This window comes from Salvia hispanica, chromosome 4 (genome assembly GCF_023119035.1).
Source record: "Salvia hispanica cultivar TCC Black 2014 chromosome 4, UniMelb_Shisp_WGS_1.0, whole genome shotgun sequence".
Taxonomy (NCBI): domain Eukaryota; kingdom Viridiplantae; phylum Streptophyta; class Magnoliopsida; order Lamiales; family Lamiaceae; genus Salvia; species Salvia hispanica.
The window spans coordinates 5,881,774-5,900,305 of NC_062968.1; the positions used below are offsets into that span (position 1 = coordinate 5,881,774).

General features: G+C 35.7%; 2 protein-coding genes and 1 long non-coding RNA gene across 3 annotated transcripts; all 3 read right to left on the reverse strand.

Moving 5' to 3' along the window:
• Positions 1 to 2,409: 2,409 nt before the first annotated feature.
• Positions 2,410 to 4,339, reverse strand: LOC125219232. The gene is made up of 3 exons (XR_007176095.1): positions 4,232 to 4,339; positions 3,660 to 3,743; positions 2,410 to 2,605 (listed from the first exon to the last, which is right to left on the reverse strand). It is a non-coding gene; the product is annotated as an uncharacterized LOC125219232 (long non-coding RNA).
• A 3,119-nt stretch (positions 4,340 to 7,458) lies between these two features.
• Positions 7,459 to 9,518, reverse strand: LOC125185662 (patatin-like protein 2). Its single transcript, XM_048082229.1, has 6 exons — positions 9,149 to 9,518; positions 8,893 to 9,076; positions 8,660 to 8,821; positions 8,263 to 8,568; positions 8,002 to 8,177; positions 7,459 to 7,913 (listed from the first exon to the last, which is right to left on the reverse strand). Exons 1-6 carry the CDS (start codon positions 9,481 to 9,483, stop codon positions 7,574 to 7,576), a joined length of 1,503 nt encoding a protein of 500 aa, XP_047938186.1. The 5' UTR covers positions 9,484 to 9,518; the 3' UTR covers positions 7,459 to 7,573.
• A 4,706-nt stretch (positions 9,519 to 14,224) lies between these two features.
• LOC125219595 (patatin-like protein 2) lies at positions 14,225 to 16,769 on the reverse strand. Its single transcript, XM_048121611.1, has 6 exons — positions 16,390 to 16,769; positions 16,124 to 16,307; positions 15,366 to 15,527; positions 14,971 to 15,276; positions 14,702 to 14,877; positions 14,225 to 14,614 (listed from the first exon to the last, which is right to left on the reverse strand). Exons 1-6 carry the CDS (start codon positions 16,710 to 16,712, stop codon positions 14,275 to 14,277), a joined length of 1,491 nt encoding a protein of 496 aa, XP_047977568.1. The 5' UTR covers positions 16,713 to 16,769; the 3' UTR covers positions 14,225 to 14,274.
• Positions 16,770 to 18,532: the final 1,763 nt, after the last annotated feature.

An 18,532-nucleotide genomic window follows, 5' to 3' on the forward strand; every position in this document is an offset into this window, starting at 1 on the left:
ATATCTAAAAATCACTCAATGTTTCAAATTATTTTACTTTATTTCAAAATTAATTTAATTAAAATAGATTTATTAGTATATTAAATTATTAAAAAATAAAATTGAATTATAATCCGGTTCCAGTTCGGAACCGGAACCGGTTTTATTTAAAAAGTTGGTACCGGAACTGGAACCGAATTTTCCGGTTCCTCAATTAACCGACCGGTTCTGGTTAACAGAGAACCGGAGAACCGTTTAAGCACCCCTATACATGATTACATACTCCCTCTGTCCCATAAAAAAAGGGGAATTGTGGGAATTAAGAAGCGGGGAAGAAAGGGGGAAAACGATCAAAGGGTATATTACACATGGATCAATAGATGAAACTTTAATACCAAACCATAGTTTGAAATCATGAAGCAACAAAGTCTTTATGAAAATAGTCCAACAATTCAAGGAAACATAAGAGTTTAAACTTAGAGTAGCGGAAGCATTTGAGAGTTGACTACTACTCCCTCTGTCCCGCTTAAGATGACACGTTTTCCTTTTTAGTTTGTCCCAACTAAGATGACACATTTCCTTTTTTGGTAACTTTATCTCTCCAATTAATACATTCAACCACTTTTTCTCCCTCCTATTAAAATATTCATCTTTCTTTATCTCTCTACTTTAATACTTACACCCACCTTCTCTCTCTCCAATTAAACACTTTAACCAATAACTCCTAAAACCCCGTGCCGGCTAAGCAATGTGTCATCTTAGCCGGGACGGAGGGACTACTATGTATGAAGACACAAATAGCAATCGAATCATTGATTGAATACGATCTTTGTCCCAATGCTTAACATTCTCCGTTCTCGTCTCGTCTCAACCTGCACATAGAGAAAACACATGCATGGCTGAGTACTTGGTGCACTAAGTGAACTCATGCCAAAAATATTTTTATCAATAAAGTTATGTCCAGCCATCGTTGAGTGAATCTCGGATTTTTACTTTAAAATGTCGAGAAACACTAAAATCATTTCCATCGTTAAAGGTGTCTGCGCAGACAAATGTCATCATCATCATCCATCATATACCATATCTGAAGCATCATGTGAAACGAGAATGTGGCCACAAACTCGATCACTGGACCGGCTGACCCAAAAGACGGCTCACGATCCCCATCAGTGCACTAGCCTAAGTAGGGGCTCAACCCTAGTTAGACCCGAATTCGTTAATCATCAAAGTCTAGTAGAATATTATTCTAGTAGACAATCAAATATGCAATTCAAAACAGAAAATACGGCATGACATAACATTTAAACCACCCTTATAGCACCATGTTCATGTCGTTGAAAATAAAAGAGTTAAAGTAATAGAGCCTACCTCAATAGCTTAATAGCTTAGTAATTTCATTAAACAAACTTCTCGATCCGACCTTAACAAGTGTGCTAACAACCTTCTTGAAAAATAAATAAAGTAAACATCAATCTTGAGAAAATAAACATTTCGAATGCATGCATCATAAGATTCAATTATTCTCGCTCTTCTTTAAGAATTTTGTTGGAACTTGAAATTATAATTAAATCGTTTGATTTAATTAATCCTCGTTCTTTCTTGGGCTTCACAAATTTTGATTATTTGCGGCTGCCCGAGGCGTCGCGGGGCGATGCCAGCTGGCCGCTCATATCTTCGAACTCATGATCTCGTCAATCTCGTACTTCTTCATCCTCTTCGAAAATCGTTTGGGAATTATTTAAAATAAAATCTGGTCTTTCTCGAGTGAAAACTCAATCAACAAAAATAATAATAGAACACGATCCCGAGTAAAGAATTTAATTTGGGCTCCGGAATATTTACAAAACCATAAATCCAACCTCCTATAATATAATTTACCCAAGACCAAATAAAACAAGACCCTATTCTAAATCAAAAGGCCCAGTTCATAATTCACTCATTTAAATACTTGGCCCATTATTTTAAAATCTCAGCCCAAAATGAAATTAAAAATAAGTGGCCAAAAAGATTTTAAAAAAAAATCCAATTCGCAATCGAACTAAAGAAAAATGAACATGAAAAAAAAAAAATTGAGAAAAAAAGAAAAAGGAACATCAAAATTGCCTGTCTGCTATCTCCTCTCTCAACACAATTTCAAAATCAATTTAGGGGGCTAACACTTTGTAATGAACATAGGATAGCCCAAATTTGTATATATGAAAAGGTTATTGGACTTTGATTTGTTTTTACTTGGGTCGGCCCAAGTTCATATATATTTTGTTCGATTTCTTCTGTTTAGACAAATTATTATTTGTCTCGTAGTAACTTGGTGTTATTATGTAACACCCACCATACAATAAAGATAAAATATTTTATCACTGCAATTTCTAATCGATTATCATATTTATACAAATATACATAATATATTAACATGTTCCAAAATGCTTCAACATCATTTACAACCATAGAAGAAGTCATATATAACAGGCTTCAACCTATCATACTACATTCGATATACAAAAGTCTAAGTCATGCACAAAAGCAAAATCAAGAGTAACCCAAAACCAAAAACAATTGCAATGCTGATGAGGAAACAAGAGAAGTGTCAACAAAAGAAGTGTCAACAAAAGTCCTCCATCCACCTAACCTGCAACATATTTAATTATTTAGACGCAATTATAAAATAAGAAGGTAGATATAATAAATGTAGTCATTAGTTCTTTTATTTTGTACTTATTTAATCATTATTGATCGCATAATTCACTTATTTAATTTAACTCAAATGAGTGTATAATTCTAACAACTTTTATATTCATTCTAGCATCCACCATTTCCACCTTTAATCTTAATTCAACATACGAATACCACCTCAATATTTTCCTCATCGCACGTGCTTGGACACATCAGGGTGCACAAACAATAACCTGTCTTCCATGATCATAATATGTACTATTTCCACTGCGTGTGGACCGATCGAATTCATATATCGCCTGGCCTTATAGCTCATGGGGCAGTTCATTATATCATGTTATGAATCGCCTGGCCGTATAACCCCATGAGTAAATGTTGTGTTTCAACACATATCACTGCCACCACGCGTGGCTCGATCGAATAGCTTATAACGTGGTGCACTTATATAAATTATACCTCCTGGCCGTATAGCTCATGGGGCAATTCATCATCATATATCATGAACCGCCTGGCCTTATAGCCCCTATGAGTGAACATGGTGCACCCACATACTTATACCACCTGGCCGTATAGCTCATGGGGAAAATCATCAAATATCATAAACCACCTGGCTGTATAGTCCCATGAGTAAATATGGTGCACAATTTATATCTTTGCCACCGCGTGTGGCCCGATCGAATAATCAATTCATATTTCCCATAGTAGTTTGGCAGCCCCATGTGACATCAACCAAGCACGACATCCACATATATATCATCCATATTTACTTGATTCCTTTCATGGTTAAACTATGTAATGATTTATTTCATTTCACTAATAGCAATTTTTCTTATTCTACCGCAATATCTCAACTGAAACTACTTTTGTATAAACACATGAAACCATTTAATCATAACATAATAGCACATAAAGAATTATGCTACAGTTAACTACTCAATTTATATATACTCATGAGAGCACTTAATCATCACCTAATAACACATCAAGAATATAGCTTTTAAGTATAATACCTTGAGTTAGCTTGACCAAACCTAGGTATTACTGAACTTTCTCCTCGTCGTTATTCAACTGACCCGGATCAGCTACTCCTCCACCTTTAGTAGAAATTCAAGAACAATTTATTTCTATATTTAAGCATGTAAAGTTATTGGATTCCAATAATTATACATATAAATATACCAACTTTCATAACAATAAGTTCAAAGAATATAGAACTATCTTAAATATTGACTAACAATTCCGGAACAGTCTGAATGCTATGCAATCACCATTTGCAAATAGATTTTATCTCACCTCTTTCACAAACAATTTCAACTTCTCAATTCATTCTTATATATTGTCCACTATTGAAGGAAAAGACAATGGCTAATATTATGTGTGTGAATAGGACAAGATAAATAAGCATTTTCAATTTAACAATAAATTAAAGTAATTCAAGGAAATGAATTCTTTCGTCTCCCTCAACACCTATTTGCCTACTTGAGTCAATTCTACATATTCTAATGTAGTTTAAATTATACACCTAAGCTTCTAAAACAAGGTAAGAACTAAATTAAGAAAAGAAACAGAGATGGGTATTTACAGTGGTGTAAAGAGCTACTAATGTATGCGAGTTTCCCGGAGAAAGTGGCGCCGGAAAGAGAGTTTTCAAGAAAATGAGGAGTTAGAGATGGATGAGATCGTTTTTCCCTTTCTCCTCCCCCCCCGGACTCCCCTCCGTCGGTTCCTCTCCCCCTATTTCTGTTGACAGTGAAGATTGTAGAGGAATGAATGTGCTTCTCGAAGGTGCTGATTTTTGGGAAGATAAATTGGGTAAAATTTTATCCCTTATTATATTATTCTAAGGAAAACTAACTAGACTTAAAATGTCAATTATTTTATTTCTTATTCTAATATTAAATTTTCTACCCTTAATTTTGATTATTTTAATTTTTTGGAATATTTGGGGTGTTACAACTCTCTCCCCCTTAGAAAATTTCGTCCTCGAAATTTCATACCTAGAACGAAAAGATACGGATATTGTCTCCGCATCGCATCCTCTGGTTCCCACGTTGCCTCCTCTATCGTATGACTTCTCCACAGTATTTTAACTAAGGAAATTTTCTTATTTCTGAGCTCCTTGACTTCTCGAGCTAAGATTTGCACAGATTCCTCTTCATATGTTAGATCTGGGTGTACATCTATTGATTCAACTTGTACCACGTGTGAGGGATCTGATCTATATTTTCTCAGCATAAACATATGGAATACGTTATGAATCTTTTCGAGTTCAGGTGGTAAGGCAAGTCTGTATGCCACTGGACCTATACGTTCAAGCACCTCATATGGTCCGATATATCTTGGGCTGAGTTTGCCCCTTTTACCAAATCTGAGGATTTTCTTCCAGGGTGATACTTTCAAAAAAACTTTATCGCCAACCTCAAACTCAATATCTTTCTTCTTTGAGTCTGCATACGATTTTTGTCTATCTGAGGCAGCTTTCAATTTATCTTGTATTACCCGGACCTTCTCCTCGGTTTCTTGAATTAAGTCTGGCCCCACCATCTTGTTCTCGTTGAGCTCCGTCCAACACAAAGGTGTGCGACATTTTCGTCCATAAAGCGCTTCATATGGGGCCATCTGGATGCTCGACTGGTAGCTATTATTATAAGTAAACTCAATTAAGGGAAAATACTTTTCCCAACTACCTTCGAACTCGATAACACAACACCTCAACATATCTTCCAAAATCTGGATCACACGCTCTAATTGCCCGTCCGTCTGAGGATGTAATGCAGTGCTAAATTTTAATTTGGTGCCCAAAGCCTCTTGTAATTTATTCCAAAATCTTGATGTAAACCTTGGGTCTCTATCCGAAATGATTGAGAGTGGCACTCCATGAAGCCTCACAATTTCACCAACATACAACTCCGCCAACTTTTGTAAGGAAAAATCTGTTCTCACCGGTAGGAAGTGGGCTGATTTGGTTAATCTGTCAACAATCACCCACACCGAGTCTTTCTTTCTCGGTGTTGAAGGCAGTCCAGTCACAAAATCCATCGTGACATGATCCCATTTCCACTCGGGGATAGTAATTGGTTGGAGTAATCCTGAAGGCACTTGATGCTCGGCTTTCACCTGTTGACAAGTTAGACATCTAGCAACGAATTCCACAATGTCTCTTTTCATACCTGGCCACCAATAATGATTCTTCAAGTCCTGATACATTTTGTTTCCTCCAGGATGAATTGAGTACGGACTCTGGTGCGCCTCCTGGAGTATCTTCTGCTTTAGCCCCTCGTGGTCCGGTACACATAATCTCTTTTTGAAATGTAAACCACCCTCGGCATCAAGCTCAGAATCTTTCGTCTTCCCATCTCTGATCAACTCCATCTTTATTTTCAGTTTATCATCTGTTTTTTGGGCTTCTTTAATTTGCTGTAGCAATGTGGGTTTCAATCTCAGTTCTGCTAGCAATCCTCCATCACTTAAAACTCTCAATTGGGCATTCATCACTTTCAAAGATGCTAAGGATTTTCTGCTCAAGGCATCAACAACTACGTTGGCTTTTCCTGGATGATAATCGATAACGCAGTCATAATCTTTTAGGAGTTCAATCCACCGTCTCTGCCGTAGGTTTAACTCCTTCTGGGTGAGTAGGTATTTTAAGCTCTTATGATCTGTATAAATGTAGCACTTCTCACCATAAAGGTAATGCCGCCAAATCTTCAAGGCAAAAACTATCGCTGCCAGTTCAAGATCATGGGTAGGGTAGTTCTTCTCGTGCGGCTTCAACTGCCGCGAAGCATAAGCAACTACCTTCCCTTCCTGCATCAAAACACACCCCAAACCATCGTGTGAGGCATTGCTGATTATCGTGTAATCTTTCCCTGTTTCGGGTTGGATTAACACTGGTGCCTCAGTCAAGAACTTCTTCAGCCGATCAAAACTGGTCTGACACATCTCACTCCAACAAAAAGGCTGGTCTTTTTGCAGCAGAGCGGTCATAGGTTTGGCTATCATCGAAAAACCTTTCACAAATCTTCGGTAATAACCAGCTAATCCCAAGAAACTCCGAACCTCAGACACATTCTTAGGCGGTTTCCAGTTTATTATTGCTTCGATCTTCTTCGGATCAACTCTGATTCCTTCTACAGACACTACATGTCCCAAGAATGCAATCTCTGATAGCCAGAATTCGCATTTGCTGATCTTGGCATATAGTTTCTTCTCCCTGAGAGTCTGCAAAACTGTTCTCAAATGTTTTTCATGATCATCTCTGGTCTTTGAGTATACCAAGATATCATCAATGAAAACAATCACGAACATGTCTAGGTACGGTTGGAAGATTCTATTCATTAGGTCCATAAATGCTGCGGGTGCATTGGTTAACCCAAATGGCATAACCAAGAACTCGTAGTGGCCATACCTAGTCCTGAATGCCGTCTTTGATATATCGGACTCTTTTACCCTCAGTTGGTAGTACCCAGACCTTAGATCGGTTTTTGAGAATATTTGGGGTGTTACATATTCCAAGTACTATAATATACACATTCCAAACACTTCACTTGATTAGCAACATCCACGTCATTAATTCAACGGAATTTTCCTCGCGAATTAGAACTTTCATACACGTCACAAAGCAACTCCATTGTTTAAAAGAGATGTCTCACTTGATATCAACACATTACATCGAAACAAGTTTCAATCATCAATCATCAAACACATAACGACTATACTCATTTAAAAAAAATAATATAAAAAGTAAATGAGAAGAATGGCATGATGACAAAATTCCACTTTCACTATTTCACGATACAATTTATTTAGTGTAGTACATAAAAAGTACGGGTGTCATAATTTTATTACATCATTTTGGCGAATTATTTTATTTGGAATACAAAATCATCAGAAGAATAGCCAAGGCACACAGGATTGATCAAGGTCAAGGCCTTGATATTCTACAAAAAACTTGGCGATGAGAAGGGAAAAAAGGAGTGGGTACATGAATTGTTGATTTCACTATCAGCTTCTTCCCTATTGAACTAAGTTCTCCATTCAGCTTTTCGATTGGAATTGAAGTGATCTTACACTGGGAGCTTGGTCTCAAAATTTGAGCATGCTTTCCTAGTACATGTTTGGTCTCATCTGACACTGATCGTGCAAAATCAACGAAGTCGTTCAATGGATTTTGGAATGGCTGCCTCGTCTCGACCTCTCCCTTCTTTTCAGCATTATTTTCACACCCCCGAAGCTTCCGTTCATTCGACAATAAACTCGCAAACCTGCCCAGATTCGTGTATGTTAAATATAAATCAAAAAGGGAAATTATATTTTTTCTATAGAGATAGATGATGAGCATGTGAATCGTACCTTTTTAGAGCTTGTTCATTAGTTCCACCATTTGGGACCGGTTCAGCTAGACCGGACCGCAAATTGACCCTTGAAACCGGTCTAGACAGCATTTCATTAGTAAGTTTGACAAGGTCATCCAAGTTATTTTGTGTTGCAGCATCCACCGAATTCTGAACCGCATTTAAGGTATCGTTCTGTATATATATATTTATTATAAATAAATAAATAATGATAAACAATTAAATGGAGTAATAATTAATAATTAATAAATAAAAATACCTGGATCCTGAGGTAGTTATCTTTTGAGCAAAGAGCTTGAAAAATCTGAGAAATGTGAAAGTCGACCATATCAGCACCTGCTTGGGTGAAGATCTCGACCATGGGCGTAGTGCCCTTGTATGAAAGCCATTTCAGAATGCCCCATTTCTTAGCCTTCTTCACGCTGTATTTCTTGTTGCCTATGCTCGCTGCTCCCGTGCCTAGAGATATGGTGAGAAGACGAGGATATTCGACTGGCCTCATGTGGAACAAGTCTATGTTGCTGTCGAACATCTGCTTCGTCACTTCTGCTATGGCTATCAGAGCCTATATATATACAATTTTTCCAATCTAATTAATTTCCAATTATTTCTCGAAGATGAAGATGAAGATGAGATAGAGGTATTAATTTATGTACCGGATTGTTTGCAGCGACGCCGCCATCGACAAGGTTATATTTTCTAGAGTTGCCTTCGCCGTCGCGTGTGGTGAATTTGTGGCCGGGGAGAAAAGTAGGAGCTGCCGATGTGCTTATGCATATGTCTGAAAATTTTGCATCTAGTAGTGGCGATTCTCTTGCCTGCCAAAATTAATTAATTTTTGTATTGGAGATAATAATTAATTTAATTTGGTTGGCAAAATTGTTAGTACCTCATAACTGGAGAAGATAACCGGCTGCAGAAGCTTGATGTCGAACGCCGGAATAATAACATTGGTGATCGCATCGCTCAACTTTGTGTCTTTCAACTCGTCCCTCAAAACCTTATGAAGGTGCTTCCCGTGATATAACGGCCCCATTAACGATATCAGAAATTTCATACCCGGAAATAACCAACTGCAATGCAATTAATTAGTATTTAGTACGTATTAAAAACTAGTATATCAATGAAGAATGTTAGTTACTTACAGTCCCTGAGGAAATATCTTGGGGCAGTTTTCCAAGTAGAAAGGCATGATTTGTTTGGCAGCGTAAAGAGGGCGGTTGTTTTTGCCCGGAGCCGTGAGCATGGTCGTGACTAGGCCGCCAGTGCTTGTCCCAGCTATCACGTCGAAGTAGTCTGCTATCCTCGCTTCCTTGCCGTCTAATTCCTGCAACTCCGACTCAAGGCGCTCGAGGATAGCCGCGGGGAGGATACCTTTAATACCGCCGCCGTCTATGCTCAACACTGTCACGTATCTCTCGTGCTTTTGTGGCAGTCCAAGTTGATGCAAATTTGAGCTTGATCTTGAGATCTTCTCCATTTGGTATTATAATTAATGGAACAACTTTTTGATCAGATAGTGAGAAGATTTGATGAATTCATGCAATGATCAGGCCTACTATATATAAATGTGATTGAAAATCACTATATTTATGTTAAATTAAATTGTGGAAGCAGGCTTGATGCTTCTAGTTAGCCGTCGCGATTAACTTGTAGCCAGGCAAAAAAATCGATTTAAGTCAAATCGGGGTTGTTTGGAGTTTGAATTGTAAACATTTCTAATATACCAGTTTTAATCGGCGAGGCGTCATATGATAACTTTGCGTTTATACGTAACCAATATACTATATAACTTTGAATTAATTTGAGGTAGTTACAAAAAATGACACGGTTAAGACTTCCTTCAAATATAACTAACATTTAAGCCAACTCTATTACTACTATTAAGTAAATGGATTAGGTGGTAGTTACATTACATGGAGTATATATTATACGGAATTTACTAATTAATTGAGGAATGACATAAAACTATATTCTAGTATGTACTATTACTAACTACTGATTTATTGAATTTAATGTTGGAAAGAATATTAAGATTTCAAAACAAGCTACTTGTTCATGTCCTTTCCTCATATATTTTGTCCTTTTTCTCAGAGAATTAATTATACCTTTTTTCAGTTTGTCAGTTTGATTTCACTAATATCCTCACCGATGATTAATTTTTGTTTCAATAAATTGTATATATAAGTACTATATATATATTACGGACCCAATTACTATATAATCAATTTGACTTCAATTGGTAAACGACCAGATTATATATTCAATATATCATTAATTCATGTAAAATATAACTAAATGAACCCAAATTTACTTATTTTCAATTGGGTTTACTAGTTAATACTCCCTCCGTCCCAATAAATATGAAACATTTGGTTTCCGGCACAGAATTTTATGCAGTGTTGTTTTGTGAGTTAATGAAGAGAGAGTAAAGTAAGAGAGGGAAAAGTAGAGAGAGTGATGTTTCCATTTTAGGAAACGTTTCATTTTTAGTGGGACAATCCAAAAAGGAAAACGTTGCATTTCTAATGGGACATATGGAGTATTTTCAAAATGGACCGCCGGTCAAATCGAAATACTATAAAAAAGCATAAATATATACAATGAAAAATGCGAGGAATGATATGTTATATACCTTATGTGAGCACCATTCGTGTTTAACATACGTTTAACATTATTCGTTTTAATTTATATATTTAGTTTGATTCTAATACATTAAAAAATGTTATTGAAATTTTTAATTTCACTTATAAAAATCAAAACTTTATTTGTTATTTTATTAATTTACGAAATTATAAAGAAAATGAGTAAACCGAGCTTTGATTTTTGTGAATTGTGAAATTAAATATTTCAATAACATTTTTTAATGTAATAGAATCAAACAAAATATATAAACCGAAACGAACAACATTAAACACGTGTCAAACAAGAGTGATGCATATAAGGAGCTCATAAGGTATGTAGCATAGCATTCCTCAATGAGACGCATACTATCTTCATCTTTTAAAAAATAAATTTTTTGAATTAACACATATTTTAAGGCATAATTAACAAAGTAATAGAGATATAAAATTAAAGAAAATATAATTAAAGTATTATTAGTAGATAATGTGTCTCACCTCATTAGCTTAATTTTCTTAAGTAGAAAGTTTCAAATTTTAAAGAATAGATCAAAAATGAAAATAGATTATTATTTTAAAGGATGGACTAATGTCAAATGCAGACTTATAATCGTGGTCAAAGATGGTAATAAGCAAATGTACAGATGTTCTACGAGCATCATGATCAAATATAATTACACATCTAATAAGTAAATTATTTGTACCAAATATAGTTTCTGATTAAGCAGATTACCTTTTCAAGATTTTCGATGTTTAAATCCTTTAATTATCTCAATGGCTTTTTTTTTACAAAAATAATATTTGGGCTGTCCATATTGATGTTTGTATCCATGTACAAAAACTAAGGCGAATGCTTTATGTCGATTCTTATCCATGCCCATACATAAGAAAGAGAACCAATATTACTTGTATTGAATAATTCATTTTAACAAATTCTTATTCATATATACAAACAAACATATAGTTTGAAAAAATTAGTCCAAAATCTCATAAATTATTCAAGACCACATGCGACATTGAGAAATAATTATTCCATAAAGTACGTTGATTGGTATAGTGAAATGTTTTTCCATACACAAAAACTAGGATGAATATTTTATATTGATTTCCGTCATTCTTATATATGCACATGTTGGATTTATGTGTTATCTATGATTCAATAATTATATACCATGGGGGCGCATGGTAGTCCAGAAATATATTGAAACACCACCAGTGGCGGAGGGAATTCAGGACAAGGGGGGAGGTGGTGCCCCAATTTTTTTTTTTTTACTACTAGTATTATACATATAATTTATTAGTAAGGTATTTTACAAAAATTTTCAAAAATAGCTATAAATATTGAAGGAAGATTCATCTAAATATAAGTAAATAAATCAGAATATAAGATTTGGGATGATATTTAAATTAAAAAATTAAACCCTAATTAAAATCTATAAAAACCTCCTTCCGCAGTCCAACAATCCTCATTCCTCCACCTTCCCTTCCCATCCCGTGATCAACAGGCGCTCCGTCAAGGCGTCAACCGCCGAATATTCAATTTAGCCATCCAGCCTCAGAGCCTCCAAGGTTTGTTTCTTGATTTCTATGAGTATTGAAAGCTTTACTCCAGTGTTGCTAATCTAGACATCTAGTACTCTACTACTCCCTCCGTCCCGGCTAAAATGACACATTCCTTAGCCGACATGGTATTTTAGGAGTTATTAGTTAAAGTGTTTAATTGGAGAGAGAAAAAGTGAGTGTAAGTATTAAAATAGAGAGAGAAAGAAAGATAATATTTTAATAGGAGTGAGAAAAAGTTGTTGGGTGTATTAATTGGAGAGAGAAAGTTTCCAAAATAGGAAATGTGTCATCTTAGTTGGGACAAACTAAAAAGGAAAACGTGTCACCTTAAGCGGGATGGAGGGAGTAATAGAAAGTGGGTTGAAAAAGTTAGTTGCATGTGGGTCTTACTTTTATATATTAGTTTTACAATAAAATGTGAGTGAGAATGAGTTAGTGGAATGTGAGGTCCACTACTAAAAGTGGTCAAAGTGAAAGGTGACAAATTTTTAGGGATGGACGAAAAAGGAAATAAGTGATAAATTTTCAGGGACGGAGGGAGTAATAGAAAATGAGTCGTACTTTTATATATAGTTTTATAAAGTAATAAAATGTGATAGAGTAATAAAATGTGATAGAGTGATAAAATGTGATTGAGAATGAGTTAGTGGAATGTGAGGTCCACTATAAAAAAATGATATGAGTAAAAGGTGACAAACAATCGAAAATGGTAATAATTGAAAAAATTTCAAGGACGGAGGAAGTACTACTTATGCTAAGCGAGATGATGTCAAAGCTATTTTATTGGAGAGTCCAGAAGTCCTAAAATATATCAAAAATAACTTGGTTAAAATGCAACAGCGCTTGCAGACTCGACCAAATAAGCATCGCCGGGAGGTGGAGTTCAACGAGGATGATATGGTTCTACTCAATCTCCAACAGTATTGGCAACATTCCGTGGCACGCCCAATCTCAGTCAAGCTAAGTCACTGATTCTATGGGCTGTTCAAGGTCGTGAAAAAGCTTTAAAAAGTGGCATACCAACTGGACTCACCACTTGAGGCGAAGATTCACTACGTTTTTCATATCAACTTGTTGCGTCCATTTTTCACCACCTCCGTCCCGATGCCCCCTGTATCGTTGCCACCTGTACCTTGGATAGCCAGCCCATTCCATTCCCACTCTTGGCTTCAGCTTCCCGAACCGTGTTAGTCGACGGATCACCTCAAGACTAGTAGCTCATACGTTGGTCTGACTACCCAAATGGTTACAGAAAATGGGAGCCGGTCAATCATCTCCGACATCAGTTTTGATCTCCGCCTTGAGGAAAAGGTTGTTCCTATCGGGGGGAGTTGATACGAACCCAAATGGAGACTGATCAAGAGCCAACCCCAATGGATATGGTCCACCACAACGATATGTGGATTTTGTTTAGTTAAATCCTTGCTAGTCAAGTTATTACTTTTGTTATTTGCTTGGTACTTAAGTTTAGTACATTGTGCAATTTTCATTTAGAGTCGGGCATAACTATAAGCTCTAGATTTTCTCGACGGTTCTTTCCTGGATCATACTTGGAGTCGAACCGTCTAGGGTCCTATAAATAATTCTTATATATAAATATGAAAATATTAGAATTAAATTATTCTTCTTCTTTCTCTTTTACTTCTCTCTCGCAAGTTTCACAAATTCCTAACCATCCTACTCCAAATCCCGCCACCAAGCTCCGCATGCATACTGTATTACTTATGTGTGCACGTGATTGTATAGATTTTCATATTATATTTTTCTAGTAAGAAATTTCTAATTGAGTACAAACTCATCCCATATTAGGAGTCTGAGATAAGTTGGAATATGTAGATAATTTATGTCCAACCTCAATTAGTTTGTGGCATTTTGGGAGTGGCCCATAAACAAATCCGTATGCGCTTGCTCCAAAGCGGACAATATCAAATGTCTATTGCAGTCGACAATCCGAACAATTTCCTTTTATAAGAAAATTAAATAAAGAATCTTATATCATACTTTTTGCATCATTTTGACAACTTATTTTACTTGGAATACAAAATCATTAGAATAAAAGAATAACCAAGCACACAAGATTCTCATTATCAAGACATAGATATTCTGCAGAAGACTTGGCGATGAGAAGGGAAAAAAGGAGTGGGTTCATGAATTGTTGATTTCATCATCAGCTTCTTCCCCACTGAGCTAAGTTCTCCGTTCAACTTTTCGATTTGATTTGAAGTGATCCTACATTGGGAGCTTGGTCTCAAAATTTGAGCATGCTTTGCTAGTACATGTTTGGTCTCATCCGTCACCGATCGTGCAAAATCAACCAAACTATTCAATGGATTTTGGAACGGCTGCCTCGTCTCGACCTCTCTCTTCTTTTCAGCATTATTGCTCCATAGCCGAAGCTTCCGTTCATTTGACAATATATTCGCAAACCTGCAAGATTCGTGTATGTTAAATTTATAAACAAAAGGAAAATCAATTTTTTTATATTGAGATAGATGATGAGCATGTGAATAGTACCTTTTCAGAGCTTGTTCATTGGTCCCACCATTCGGGACCGGTTCAGCTAGACCGGACCTCAAATTGACCCTTGAAACCGGTCTAGACAGCATTTCATTAGCAAGTGTGACAAGTTCACCTAAGTTATCGTGTGTTGCAACATCCACCGAATTCTGAACCCCATTTAAGGTATCGTTCTGTATATATATTATAAAAAATTAAATAAATAATGATAAAAAATTATATGGAGTTAAAAAACCGTATTATTTAATAAATAGTATTAATAATACCTGGATCCTGAGATAGTTATCTTGAGAGCCAAGAGCTTGAAAAATCTGAGAAATGTGAAAGTCGACCATATCAGCACCTGCTTGGGTGAAGATCTCGACCATGGGCGTGGTGCCCTTGTATGAAAGCCAATTCAGAATGCCCCATTTGTTCGCCTTCTTCACGCTGTATCTCTTGTCGTCTATGCTCGCTGCTCCCGTGCCTAGAGATATGGTCAGAAGACGAGGATAGTCGACTGGCCTTGTGTGGAAGAAGTCTTCGTTGCTGTCGAACATCTGCTTCGTCACTTCTGCTATGGCTATCAGAGCCTATATATATACAATTTTTCCAATCTAATTAATTTTCAATTATTTTATGGAGATGAAGATGAGATAGAGGTATGTATGTATGTATGTACCGGATTGTTTGCAGCGACGCCGCCATCGATGAGATTATATTTCCTAGAGTTGCCTTTGCCGTCGCGGGTGGTGAATTTGTGGCCGGGGAGAAATGTAGGAGCTGCGGATGTGCTTATGCATACGTCTGAAAGTTTTGCATTTGCTAGTGGCGATTTTCTTGCCTGCCCAATTTAAACCACAATTAATATATGTATAGTTCCTTTGCTAATTTTCATGATATATAGTGTTTCTAATATGTTAAAGATATGTATGGATGTGCATTATTTTTGGAGGAAACCGAATTGTCAAATTCTATACTTGAATTAATCTCTTCCACATATATAGCCTGATTCTGATGTATCGAGTGTTGTATGTTAATAAAAAAAGAAATTGGAGCAATGAATTATTTCTTGTACTAATAGGTGCATCTTCCATGCCTTGATGACCTTATCTTAATTTGCAGAAGACACGGTCAAATGCGTATACATTAGGAGAGTCAACAAAGAAACAGTGGTCCTAGTTTATAGACGAAGACTTTTCTTGGCAAAATTGTTACTCCCTCCGTCCTCCAATATAACCTCCAATACAAAGCCAATTTGACCGGACACGAGTTTTAAGAAATATAGTAGAAAGTGAGTGGAAAAGGTTAGTAGAAGGTGGCCCTGCTTTTATATAGTTTTGTAGTGAAATGTGAGTGAAATAAACTTAGTGGAAGGGAGTCCATTACCAAAAGTAGTAAAAAACAAATAAGATATTTATTGGTGGACGGAAGGAGTACCTCATATGTGGAGAAGATAACCGGCTGCAGAAGCTTGATGTCGAACGCCGGAATAATGACATTGGTGATCGCATCGCTCAACTTTCGGTCTCTCAACTCGTCTCTCAACACCGTATGAAGGTGCTTCCCGTCATATAACGGCCCCTTTAACGATTTCAGCAACTTCACAAACGGAAATAATGAACTGCAATTCAATCACCACTTTAATTAATTACTAATACATATCCATCGCGACGAAGCCTTTAAATTTATATTCATTTGCTTACTGTTTCTGAGGAAATATCATGGGGCAGTTGTCCAAGTAGAATGGCTTGATGTCTTTGGCAGCGTAAAGCGGGCGGTTGTTTTCGTCCGGGGCTGTGAGCATGGCTGTGACTAGGCCGCCCGTGCTCGTCCCGGCTATCACGTCAAAGTAGTCTGCTATTCTCGCTTCCTTGCCGTCTAATTCCTGCAGCTGCGACTCAAGGCGTTCGAGGATAACCGCGGGGAGGATACCTTTAATACCGCCGCCGTCGATGCTCAGCACCGTCACATATCTCTGGTGCTTTTGGGGAAGCCGAAGTTGTTGGAAAATTGAACTTCTCTCCATTGATATGATAAAATTAATGGAACAACTTTTTTTTTCAGATAGAGAAGATTTGATGAATTCATGTAATTAGGCCTATGTATATATATATATATGTGATCGAAAATTAGATTTATGTTTAATTAAATTGTGGAGGTGGGAATGACTTGTCTCATGCAACTTGACAGTGGAAGCTGGATTGATGCTTCCAGTTAGCCATCACGATTAACTTTTTTATTTTGGAGTTAAGTCAGCACAAGAAATTGATTTTAAGTCAAATCGGGGGGTTTGTTTTGGAGTTTGAATTGTAAACATTAGTATAGTTTGAATAGGTGAAACGTCATATGATAAACCCTGCGTTTATACGTAACCAATACATATGTACTATAATATTTGGAATTAATTTGAGGTGGTTACAAAAAAGAACACGGTTAGGCTTCCTTAAAAAACGACTCAGATTTTTGCTGACTCAGTTAAGCAAGCTTTATTAATAGGTAAATGGATTAGGTGGTGGTTACGTAGATATTATTCAGAATTTACTAATTAATTATGGAGGAATGATATCAAACTATATACTATTACTAACCACTCATTTATTGGATTTAATGTTGGAAAGAATATCAAGACTAGCTACTTGTTTTTTGTCCTTTTTTTTAGAGAATTTTCTCACTAATTTCCTCACCTGTGATTAATTTTTGTATCAATCAATTGTAGAAAACAATTTATTTTACTGTAGTATATGTTTTACGTACTCTACTACACTATATATCAAATTTGACTTAAATTGGTAAACGACCAGATTACATATTCTAATATATCATTCTCGGACGAAAATAAAGTGGAATATTGTGTTCCTCAATTTGATACTCATGTCTTTCATGGAGTAACAAAATGGACCCAAATTTAAATATTTTCAGTTGGGTTTACAAGTTAATATTTTCAAAATGGACCGGTCGAACTTAGATCGAATCGAAATACTGTAGAAAGCACAAATACACAATTAAAAATATATTATATCCGTCTTTTAGAAATAAAAACTTTTAAATCGACACGAATTTTAATGCACAATTGATAAAATGAGAGAAATATAGAAAAAAAATAGTTGAAATATTATTAGTAAAGAATGAGTCTCATCCTTAGAGAGTTATGTTTCTTTTACTACTTGTCCTCACCACTGGTATTACTCTCCGCCTATATTCACATTTATATTTTAATCATACCCCAAACCATACCACACAACAAAGTTATACCCCAAATTATGACATAGCTTAATTTTTTTATTTCTTTTTTTCAATTACTTTTAATTTCCAATTGCATATGTTTCAAATTTTCTCCATGTGTAATGAAAATAAATATAAAAAAGTTACCTAATTATAATTTGTAAAAATTATTAAGTATGACATCATTTGAATTCCTACAATTACATTTTCAAAAAAAAATATGATGATGCATTGCGATTATTTGGTGATGTATTGATAGAATAAAAATAGATAAATGTAAATGTACAAATTAAAAAATAAAAAATAAAAATGAGAATGCGGTGTTGTCCGCATCCTGCAACGCAACCATTGCCAGGGCTACACCACAAATCGCAGTCTTCAGTCGCAACCTTAAGTCTTGCGCTAGTAAGCTCAGTAATTAAGAGATGTTGGATTACTAATCTTTCCAAATGTTAAAAGCGTATTTACTCATGAAATTTATCAATTTAATCAGTACAACGATTGCTTTTTTTTATGTCCAATTTAATCTTTAAGTCTGTTTAATAAAATTTACATTATCTCTTATTACACTAAAAATAATAATTTAATAACATTAAAAAATAAATTACATACTTAAAATAAAAA